Consider the following 11,757-nt stretch of genomic DNA (forward strand, 5'->3'; position numbering starts at 1 on the left):
AGCCTCTCCCATCTCCTCATTGGTTTAAAGAAGTAGATACCCACGGGCCATCTCCTCATTGGTTATACCCACGTTGGTGACTGAAATACAAACGAGGTCAGTGGCGGTAATGCACCTAATTTATGAAAGTTGCCAATCGCAATATAAAGTCTGGAGAAAAAAGGCCTGGAAGGAGGAGAGATGACTAGAAACTATTTGGTTGACCTTTTTGTGTGGATTAATTGGTGAAGTGGAGGACCTTGTGCATTTCAGGTAAAATAACAACTCGTTGTTTATATCCCAGGACAAATTAGCTAGTGCTAGCAAGTGCAAACTAGCTAACTAAATTGCCATAAATGTTTAATGCTTTTTGACCTGTCCCCAAATTAATGTAATTGGGTGTTTGTTTTGATATTTTAACCTGCGTGTCGTGATCGCGTTTGGTGTGGGGGGACAAAATAAATGTATGCACGATGGCGCGTACGCACGCGCGCGCAGCCGGTTTGGGTTCGTAAAGCCAACACAAGTTTTTCCAGCAGCAGACGTTTCTGGATAATGTCAAAAGCTGCACTGAAGTCTAACAAAACAGCCCCCACAATATTTTTATTAATTTCTCTCAACCAATCAGTCATTTGTGTAAGTGCTCTGCTTGTTGATTGTCCATCCCAATAAGCACGATGAAAGTCTGTCAATTTGTTTACTGTAAAATAGCATTGTATCTGGTCAAACACATTTTTTCCCATAACTTTACCAAGGGTTAGTAACAATCTGATTGGTCGGCTATTTGAGCCAGTAAAGGGGATTTACTATTAGGTAGCGTAGTAACTTGTGCTTCCCTCCAGGCTTGAGGGGGCACTTTCTAGTTGGCTTAAATTGAAGATATGGCAAATAGGAGTGGCAATTTTTTTCCTCAGTAATTTTCCATCCAAGTTGTCAACCTGGTGGCTTGTCATTGTTGATAGACAATCATTTCTTCACCTCTATCACACTCACTTTATGGAATTCGAAATTACGGTTCTTGTCTTTTCAGAATTTGGTCTGATATACTTGAATGTGTAATGTCAGCGTTTGTTGCTGCCATGCAGAATTTTGCTAATCTTGCCAATGAAAAAAAAATAATAATAATAGTTTACAATATCAGTCTGTTTTGTAATGAAGGAGCCTTCTGATTTAATGGAGCTGAGTTTGCCTTTTTTCCCAAAATGTAAGTTCTTTGTTTCATATGGTAGTTTATTATTTATATAAAGTTTAATCACGAGTTCTCCATTTTCAGTATGTTTGCTAATGGGATGTGCAGCCAGACTTATTTACCGTTCCTTTTGCCTCATCCCTCTCAACCATAACATTTTTAAATCCCCGTGGACTTAAGTTTTTAGTCATTTTCTTAATGGGTGCATTCTTATTAGTAACTTTTTTGCTAGGTATTGTCTAAGTGAGTTTCAGTGATGGTCAGAATATCAATGTCATCTATTACTAGCAAGTTATTGATTTCATGAACCTTGTTTCTTAAGCCATATGTGTTCACGTGGGCTATTTTGAGAACTTTTCATGGATGCTTGCTTGTTTTCATTGCTTTACTGGGAAGCTTAGCAGAAGTAGATATTCTCATGTTATTTATGTTAGTGGAAGGTGACTTGCCCTTCCTACTAGGGCACATGATTGTAGACGCATGATTGCTCCATACAATAGCTGTAGGATCAGCAGAGGCATTTAGGGAAGTTAGAGGGACATAAATTAGGTTACTTACATCGTCTACCAATGCCCCTGGTATAATACATTTGCTAAATCATTGATGACTCAGCGACACAATGGTAGGGATTAATGCAGCCTTAATGCTGTGAAAGGATCCAGGAACCAAAATGATTTGGGTGGATCCCATCCTTCCAAAATGTATTGAAATTGTCAGCAAAAGTTGCACCCATTTGAGCTGCAATTGTCACAGCCAATTGTGAAGAGAATCCTGCTAAAGCGTTCAATTCCACGATATAGGACAATCAGCTCTCAGGTTTGAGTGTAAAGAATTGCAATGCAGCTGGGTTTTATCACGCTTAACGATTTCCATGTATCAAGAATGGTCCACCCACCCAAAAGACGTCCAGCCAACTTAACTGTGGGAAGCTTTGTCATCAACATGGGTCAGCATCCCTGTGGAATGCTTTCGACCCCTTGCAGAGTCCATGCCATGACAAATTGAGGCTTTTCTGAGGACAAAAGGGAGGGGTTGCGCAAAGCTAAATTCAATATTCGGAAGGTGTTCTTAATGTTTTTTATACTCAGTGTATGTTCGAGTAGCAGCAGCATAGATTGTGTGTAAGCAAATTACGTGTTTTCTTTTGCTATTTAGCAGTCTTATGACTTGGGTATAGAAGCTGTTCAGGGGTCTGTTGGCGACTTGATTCTCCAGTACCGCTTGCTGTGCGGAAGTTGGGAGAACAGGCTGGCTGGAGTTTTTAACAATTTTCTGGGCCTTTCTTTCACACTGCCTGAGAGGTCCTGAATGGCAGGGAGCTCAGTCTCAGTGATGTGCTTGGGTGTCTGCACCACCAAGTACATCACTGAGTTCGAGCTCCATGCCATCAAGGACCTGTATATGATTTTGTGTATGTAATCTAAACCCCTCTCTCTCTCTCTGTGTGTGTGTAGTGTCTATGGCGTATGATCAAGTTCCTACCAGACACCATAAGCAGTCTTACTCTGGACAAGATCCTGCTGGATGTGCACAACTTCATGAAGCTCTTCCCCAAAGACCGCCTGCAGAAGCTCAAGACTGACATGCCCCACCGCACGCTCCAAACTCTGCTACACACACTCTGCCGCCTGGCAGGGCCCACGGTTGGCACACACGCTATTAGATTCCCCTTTGCATCCTCATACTTTTGTGTTTATATAGTGTATGTGGGTTCGTCTATTTCAGCCACACCTGTTGCTTAAAGGTGTATAAAATCTAGCGCACAGCCATGCAATCTCCATAGACAACCATTGGCAGCAGAATGGCCTTACTGAAGAGCTCAGTGACTTTCAATGTGGCACCGTCATAGAATGCCACCTTTCCAACAAATCAGTTCATCAAATTTCTGCCCAGCTAGAGCTGCCCTGGTCAACTAAGTGCTGCTGTTGTGAAGTGGAAACGTCTAGGTGCAACAACGGCTCAACCGCAAAGTGGCGGTCCACTCAAGCTCACAGAACAGGGACGCTGTAGTGGTAAAAATCGTCTGTCCTCGGTTGCAACACTCACTACAGAGTTCCAAACTCCCTCTGGGAAAAACGTCAGCATAAGAACTGTTTGTTGGGAGCTTCATGAAATGGGTTTCCATGGCCAAGTAGCCGCACACCGCCAAACGCCGGCTGGAGTGGTGTGAAGGTCACCACCACTGGTCTGTGGAACAGTGGAAACACATTCTCTGGCGTGATGAATCGTGCTTCACTATCTATCTGGCAGTCTGACAAACTAAAGTTTGATGGAGGAATAATGGTCTGGGGTTGTTTTTCATGGTTCGGGCTAGGCCCCTTAGTTCCAGTGAAGGGAAATCTTCACGCTACAGCACATTGACAGTCTAGACGAGTCTGTGCGTCCAACTTTGTGGCAACAGTTTGGGGAAGGCACTTTCCTGTTTCAGCATGAGAATGCCTCTGTGCACAAAGCAAGGTCCATACAGAAATGGTTTGTCAAGATCAGTGTCAGAATTTGACTTCCCAGAATAGTGGAGGCTGTTATAGCAGCAAAGGGGGGACCAACTCCATATTAAAGCCCATGATTTCAGAATGATATGTTCGAGCACATACTTTTGGACATGTACAGTAATTTGCTTATTTAAACATCATTGGATTCTCCTTCTGGATCCTCATAATTTGCTTATTTAAAATTTCTGTGCCTTACACCCTAACCGCAATTTAAAGTGTACATGTTATTCATTGCATGTACATTGCTTGCGTGTGTCAGCAACCACCTGTTGCAAAACACTGAAATATATCTTGGTGCTATTTGAGACACTCGGAGCACTGCAAGTCCCGCCTGTCCCATCTACTCATTGGTGTTCACGTGGATGCTTGGAAGATGAACGAGGAGATTAATCAAAGATGACTAACTAGGTTTCCCTTATGTGGCTTAATTGTTTGTAGAATTTTGACTCAGTCATACAAAAACAAAGGACCAAATGCATTTCAGGTAAAATAACACCACAGTGTTTCTCCCAGGACACAAACTAGCTAAATGTCCATTTTAATGTTTCATGCGTGTTTCCACCTGCCCCCAAATTAATATAATTGATTCACAGTTATTTTAACCTGTCATTATCGTAGATGGACAAAATAAACATAAACGTGATGGTGCACATGCAGACAGTTTACTCAGGTTGTTGGCCTTCGTGATTGCCCAATTATGTCATGATTACATGGGTGTTCATGGACTTGGCGCGATACCTTTACAAAAATTTGATTTCAACATTTATCCCAATAGTTTTGATGTTTGTTTGTGTTGAATGTTTGTCTTTTCCATGAACAGATCCTGGATCATCTGTCACTGATTGAGGACAAGACTGAGTCTGAATTGGAGGCTCATCTGAAGAGGGTTGTCAAGTCTCCCAAGACAGACACAGAGACTGCACACATGGTACACTCCTACACATCTAGTTTGTTCACGGGCTCTTTCCCTCATGACAGATGGTTTTACATTTCCATCAAGGACACTCTGAATGCTGCTTTTCCCTGAGTATATAGCCTCATATCTTCTATTTGTCGTCTCTTAAAAGGTTCCCAAATCAAAGGATGCAGAGGTGTTGGGGGAGATCTTCAAAAAGATCTCTTCCAAGGAGAACAGCAAAGAGGTGAGGTTCAGATTCCCATGTAATTACTGTCAGACAATCTAACCCAATGGCAAACTAGCCAAGAACGTTATCTACAAAATATAGGCCTTAGGTTAGGGGTGATTGGTTTGGCATCAGCCGTGTGTGTGTGTGAGAGCGGGACTTCCTACCCAGTTTTATTGGTCTGTGTTTTTCTATGCTCTGCCATAGTGTTTCCCTGACAGCATGACTCTCTTTAATTGTGTATGTAGGGTGTGTCTAAGCTGTGGGAGTTTAAGCAGAGACACCCTGAGGTGGACCTTGCCTCCCACCTGAAGAAGCTCCCACAGACATTTCAGACCTTTGTAGAGCATAGCCTGAACACACTCTGCACAGAGAGAGGAGACAAGGCCAGGACACCATACCCCACCACAGGTACACACAACAGAGAGGGTAGGCATAGAGGATATAGCCCCTCACCACAGGTCCACACACATGCTTCTCAACACAACCTGTTCTAACCTATTATTTATCCTCATTAGGTGTGGGTCTGGAGCCTACTCCTGGCAGAGACGAGCTCAGACCCTCAGTCTACCAGGAGCGACTCAAGATACTCCGACAGCTGCATGGCCTGGAGAACAACAACAAGGTACAGTATTTGCAAGAAGGGATGCAAATTCCGGTAAATCTTGCTGCTGACTAACCGACCCCCATTAACCTGTGAATTCTTTAGTGTAATATGGGGAGAGGGGGGGTTCTAAATTGCATATGGAATTATTTTAAGATGGTTGTACTATGGATCATTTAGCAATTTGAGTTTTGAATTGTAAGACCCCTTTAGGTATAAAAAAAAACATTTGATGGAATATTGGTTTCAGCCTTTACTACTTAAAGCCCATAGAAATAATTTGAATAACACATTTGTAAATGGCCAAATATATTACTAATCAATTAAATAATAAGAAACAAGGTTTTGGAGTGTCTCTCCTAAATCTAGGATATATATTTTTTTTAAACTCAGGAAATTTATATTTTTACACATTTGACCCCCTTTTTTGGGTTGTCATACTTAATTTTTTATTTATTTATTTTGTTTATTTTGTTTTTTACTGTTATCGGTTATGTTCATACTAGTCCCGTGACACTTGTAGATCAAAACTGAGAACACCATGTTTGTGAGAATCTCCCCTTTCCAAATTGGTCATAAGTTTTCGCTCAAACCGTTCGGACGCGACAGAAGTTTTTGCAATAAGACTTTTGCAAGAATAATTTTTTGGGATGTTCCATGGTCTGACAAACACCGCTCTAGCTCGGTCATTTTTTAAAATTTTATTCAATCAACTCTAGTGGGTTAACAACCAAATAGTAAAATTACATGACCCTCAGAAAATACAAATGCGTGCGTACAAGGCACTGCCATTTTTCATTAAGAGCTGAAACTTGACAAAATCAATATCACAGTCAAGAAGCTATTATTGAACATTCAACTACTCAAATGAAATGGCCAATGTAAAACATTTTAAATTGCTCGCTTACAGTAGTAGGTTATCCCATAGAACTTTAGCCTATTGGCAAATTGTACATAATCAGCTTTTCCAACTGGAAAAAATATTGTAGCATAAAACAAATGAATTTAACGGGGGTTGAGTTGTTATTTTCAGTTGTCTGTCTGATACCCCACCGTATTGCCTTTGCACTGATATGCTGACTAGAGGGTGCCCCCCTGTGGTTCCATTTTAATTTTAACCATGCCAGATAAGCTACTCAGTTTATAAAACAGTGCAATTTGCTTGATATTACGAGTTGAGAAATAAATATAGTAACAATGGAACGGGATCCCACTTTTTAAATGATAACCATCAACTGTTTTCACACTAGATTGCATTTAGAAATGTTGCACAAGGACCAGGCTTAAAGGAATGCATTTTGCTCCACGCAGCTGAGGAGCTGCGAGCTCTCGCTGCCTACAGGTGATGTTCCAGTTAAATAATGCTCTGTATGCGGTGGGTGTTTTGATAATTAGGATTTATAGCGAATTAACACTCTTATTTAATTTGACTACATTATTCAAAGTCACCTATCTGACAAACATGATCGATAACATGTATTCAGATGGTTTACAGTCAACAATTAACATCCCTATTTGCAAGCAACATCTGACCAATTGGTGACAGATTTTCATGTGAATAATCTATAATCCTTAAAGAAAATATCAGCATTTTCCCACCAAATGGATTTGTTGCAGATAAAAATCAGTGATGTTAGTGCACACAATGTACTTTTTTACTTAAGTTTTCAAGTACAGACTAAAAAATTTGAAGTTCAATGCATTTCCATCCCATTTTCAACTCTACCGATTTAAAAAAAATAATAAACGTTTAAAGAAAAAATTGTTACAAACTGTTGCGTTAAATAGCACGTGCCTACTCTGGTCTTGGCACCTGTGTTCTACCCAACGGGTAGTGTGGGTGGGCTGTGCGGATTGGCTAGTCAACATGGGATTATGGATAAGAGTGAGAATTTTATTTGTCAAGCATCGATCATGTCACCAAAATAAGACCCTCGATTTATTGGAAAGCAGCATCAAGCTCATCACTGAACTTTCACCACCCTGTGAAATGTATTTAATCATCATTTATTTAATCCTTAGCTTAATTTTTAACTGCATGGTTTTCTGAGTCGTAGTGGGTGGACCATATCATCGTGTGACTCCAAATGTACCTCGATGTGGTTATTTTATCAATATTTGCACATAAAGGCATTTCCACTGCCATTTCCCGCATAATACATTTTACTGACACACAGACCCCACCATGACGAACAAATACTGTCTTTTTTTAATATATTTTTTATACAAACTGCCTGTTTCCGCCCCATCTGTGATTTTATTAAAATTGTATGTACAATATCACTTCACTCACATGAACTGTGGATGGAAATGTGGTTACTAAAACATTTTCTGTTCTAGTAGTTTGTTGCTGTTATTGTAAATAGTGAGTGGATTTCTCTCCTATTCCCCCTCTCGTGTAGCCTCAGCAGAGGGAGGGTGAGGACGAGCGCGCCGCTCTTCTCTCCAAGCCCCCCGTGGCCCCCTCTATGGATGTGCTCCAGAGCAAGATGTCCCAGATCCTCCACAACCGCCAATCACAAGACCAGCGCCGCCCACAGAGCCCCACCCGGCCCGCTGACTCTGGCTCCACAGGCAACCTAGCTGACCTCATGAAGAGACTACAGAAGATCAAGGGCAACCAACAATAAACTAGCCTGAGTGCCAGTCTGTTTCTGTTCTTGCCAACTCCTTATGAAATTGTCATGCCAAACATCACGTTTGGCTTGACAATGACAAAATAGTTCAATAAGGGTGCAATTGTGATGTCTGCTCTCTTAAGGGATGCTGGTGGAGTAAAGGACAAATGCACAAATGGAGTGTTTGAGAGATGTATGCAATCCGTCATTGCCAATGAAGGTGAGGTGTGTGGTGAATGTTTGTATGGATTATGTTTTGTGTTTTATAAATAAAGTTTGACAAATATCTTGAATTGTTCTTCATGGTCAAGGCTGAAAAAGGTAGGGGTGAAGGTCCAACCGAGTGACCGTTTACATTTTTTACTCCTTGTAGCAAGAGATCTTACATTTTCAGCCGTATTTGACCACATTCTTATAGTTCTTTAAGCCCTATCAGTGGGCAATTCCAAAATAATTATGTGCGAAGGAATAATTATATGAATGTATACATTTTTGTTGTGAAAGGATCAACTTGGGCAATGGATAAATGATCAGCCTTTACGCAATAGTGGGGTTTGTGTATCAGGGTTTTGCTATACAGTAAGTACATTTTGGTGGTGTGCCCCTGCCCAGTAGTGATGGGAAGTTCGGCTTGTTTTACTGACTCGGATCTTTGACTCGTTCAGTCAAAAGAACAAGTCTTTAGGCTCATTTAATTAGAGTCCATAATGCGCAATGAACTGAACTTCAAATAATGTTCAAGCCTCTCGTTCACCAGAAGGGGCTTATTGGAGCAGCCGTTTGTGACACTTGTAAAGTGTGCTTTAAGACGTTTTGCTTGGCATGTAAATAAGGTCTAGTGGCTGCAACCGGACCAGATTGTACACTGAAAAATATAAATGCAACGTGAAGTGTTGGTTTCATGAGCTGAAATAAAAGATCCTAGAAATGTTCCATATGCACTAAAAGCTTCATTCTTAGATGTGGATAAATGTTTACATCCCAGTTAGTGAGCCATGATAATCCATCCACCTGACAGGAGTGGCATATCAATAAACTGATTAAACGGCATGATCCTTACAGATACACTTTGTGCTGGGCACAAAATTCCACTAAAATGTGCAGTTTTGTCACAACACAATGCCACATGTTCCAAGTTGAGAGAACGTGCAATTGGCATACTGACTGCAGGAATGACAACCAGGGCCCTGTTTCAGAAAGCGGGTTTAGTGAAAACTCAGCTGACTCAGAGTTGAAGGGAACTCTGTGTTTTTGGTTTCGCAAAACCAGTTCAGTTTAACTCTGAGTCGGTTACTATGGCAACATATTCCGTGAAGCTAACCTGCTCGCTGGCAGATTTTCAACTAACGCAGAGTTTCTATTCTTTAGCTATAGGCTGCAGACTGAAGGTGTCAGACATGGCGTGTCCTTTTCTTGAAGAGCCAGTTGATATTGAAGCACGAAATCACCGTCAGGAGAGAGTGATCAGACCCCGCTTGGATGTTTTATTCCCTAATTATCTGTTTGAGCGTTTCTGTTTTTCTGCACAATCGAGTCATTCATCTGAACAATATTCTCAGCCCTCATAACGTTCATATGACACATCGTGGACATGCTCTCAGTTCGGGAACAAATTAATTGTTGCACTTTTTTGGCCAGCGGGAGTTTATATAACATCGGTGACGCTAAGCATATTTCCAAGGCAACCGTCTGTTGGGCTGTCAGAAAAATGACTCTTCCACTGAAACATTTACTGTACATTTTTGTGGTGTTCCCAAGTCGGACAGACCCACAACAATTCCAGGTATCAGCCTAAGCAATAATTTATTTAGTATGAAGCTTTGAGACTTGAAGCACTAATCAGTTAATTGTATATTTTTTAGGGTTTCCAGGTGTGATTGGCTGCATAGATGGCACTCATACTCCTGTCACAGCTCCTTCAGTAAATGGAGCATTAATGTGCAGGTAGGCCTAAATAGTAGCCTTTAGCATTCCAAATGAAAGATACTAAACAATACAGCTAATTACTGTTCTGCACTGAAGATCTGTGTGATGTGATGCAGTCCACATCAGCAACATGGAAGCAATGTGGCCTGGGTCTGCATGACTCGCAAGTTTTTCGTGAGTGTACAGAGAGCTAGATTTGCCTGTGGTGAGTTTAAATAGCTATCCTATTATAATCAATTTTGTTTCCTGCTATTGCAACTCAAACTTTACACTGTATTATCATAGTTTGATGGTTACCTGCTCAGTGACCGGGTACCCCTGCCAACCCTATTTGCTGACCCCTGATCCTGAGCCCGGCCCGCAGCAACATAACTTGGCTCACTGCAGAACACAAGCCAGGGTAGCGATGACCATTGGGATGCTCAAAGCTCGGTTCCAGTGCCTTCGTAGGCTCAAGGTCACCCCAGAAAGGGCATGTGACATTGGTATGTGTGGTTCTCCACAACATTCCCACAATTGGAGAACAATGTCCTACTCAACCAGTGAATGATCCTGACCACCCCGCTGACGCACGAGATGGAAGAGCAGTCAGAGACTATGCTACCATCATTTCTGATTGACCCATCACCTCCCCAGTGTAAAATAGACTGCCTTCCTTTTAGGAAGTCGTCCTCATTTCCTGCAAGTACACACATGCAGTACAGTAGTTAATATTTATGTTCAAAAAAGTAAAATCATCCACCTGTGGGCACCTCACCCACCTTTTTAACTGCTGTTCCAGCAGTTCTATTTTTATCTTTTGCATCTGCAGCCTTGTGGTCAATTTCTAAATATCATTTTTCTATTTATTTATCCAAGTACACCTTGTACAGCTGTTTCACATGGAACTATAGAAACACAGTGCCAGGTCTACTTAATTTCATCAAGTCATGGGCCGATGCTGAACAACATCCTACTGAGGTATGTTGTGCTGTGGAGGTGGGTGGACCCTCTTCCTGATTTGTAATTTCCAGCATTGCTCTGTTAGAAAAAGGTGCAAGTTTTATTATGGTACAACACTATCATCAACTGTTAATGTTATTTTTAAGGTGTAAACCTCAATAGGACTCGATCTTCCCTCTGTGGCAGCTGACAAGGTGTCTTCATCCTCCTGTAATGAAAATTAACAATGTGTGTTCTACTCTAACCCATTATGAAAAATCTGGAGTATTAAGTGTACTTACAACTGCATGGAGGTCTGATATGGCAGGTTCCACCAGACAGATTACACCATCAGTAACTGGTAGATGAAGATTAGACAGATAAATGTATAACTTTACCCAGAAAGTGCCCCACCTAATTTGAATTTGGTTTTTACAAGTGTGGAGGCCTCATTTTTAAAAAATATATAACTGAGTCACCTTCAAATAATGTCTGAAGGACAACCTAAGAATCTGAAAAAGTAACGGCAGTCAATTACAAAGAATTGTACCGCTACAAGAAAAATCAGTGCGCTAAGTTGTGTCAAAGATGGATGGGTGGGCGTCACTGAGGTAACACTGGCAAAAGGATGAATGTACATATACAGTGGCTTGAGAAAGTATTCGCCCCCTTGGCATTTTAACCTATTTTGTTCCCTTACAACCTGGAATTAAAATAGATTTTTGGGGGGTTTATAATTTGATTTACACAACATGCCTACCACTTTGAAGATGCAAAATATATTTTATTGTGAAACAAACATGAAAGGCAAAGAACTTGAGCGTGCACATCTATTCACCTCCCCAAAGTCGATACTTTGTAGAGCCACCTTTTGCAGCAATTACAGCTGCAAGTCTCTTGGGGT

The 11,757-nt window shown here is 41.2% G+C and overlaps 1 protein-coding gene across 2 annotated transcripts in view; it reads left to right on the top strand.

The window, feature by feature from the left end:
- Positions 1–8,292, top strand: part of LOC110526152 (cytoskeleton-associated protein 5) — an 87,952-nt gene extending 79,660 nt beyond the window's left edge. For both annotated transcript variants that reach the window (XM_036980429.2, XM_090238187.1), the window contains exons 38-43: positions 2,623–2,811; positions 4,481–4,588; positions 4,728–4,802; positions 5,033–5,195; positions 5,303–5,409; positions 7,791–8,292. In XM_036980429.2, coding sequence (XP_036836324.2) covers positions 2,623–2,811; positions 4,481–4,588; positions 4,728–4,802; positions 5,033–5,195; positions 5,303–5,409; positions 7,791–8,018 — 870 coding nt within the window. In that variant the 3' untranslated portion in view covers positions 8,019–8,292. The remainder of the gene's footprint in view (positions 1–2,622; positions 2,812–4,480; positions 4,589–4,727; positions 4,803–5,032; positions 5,196–5,302; positions 5,410–7,790) is intronic.
- Positions 8,293–11,757: the final 3,465 nt, after the last annotated feature.

This window comes from Oncorhynchus mykiss, chromosome 6, assembly GCF_057628025.1.
Source record: "Oncorhynchus mykiss isolate SJ-2025 chromosome 6, ASM5762802v1, whole genome shotgun sequence".
NCBI lineage: Eukaryota > Metazoa > Chordata > Actinopteri > Salmoniformes > Salmonidae > Oncorhynchus > Oncorhynchus mykiss.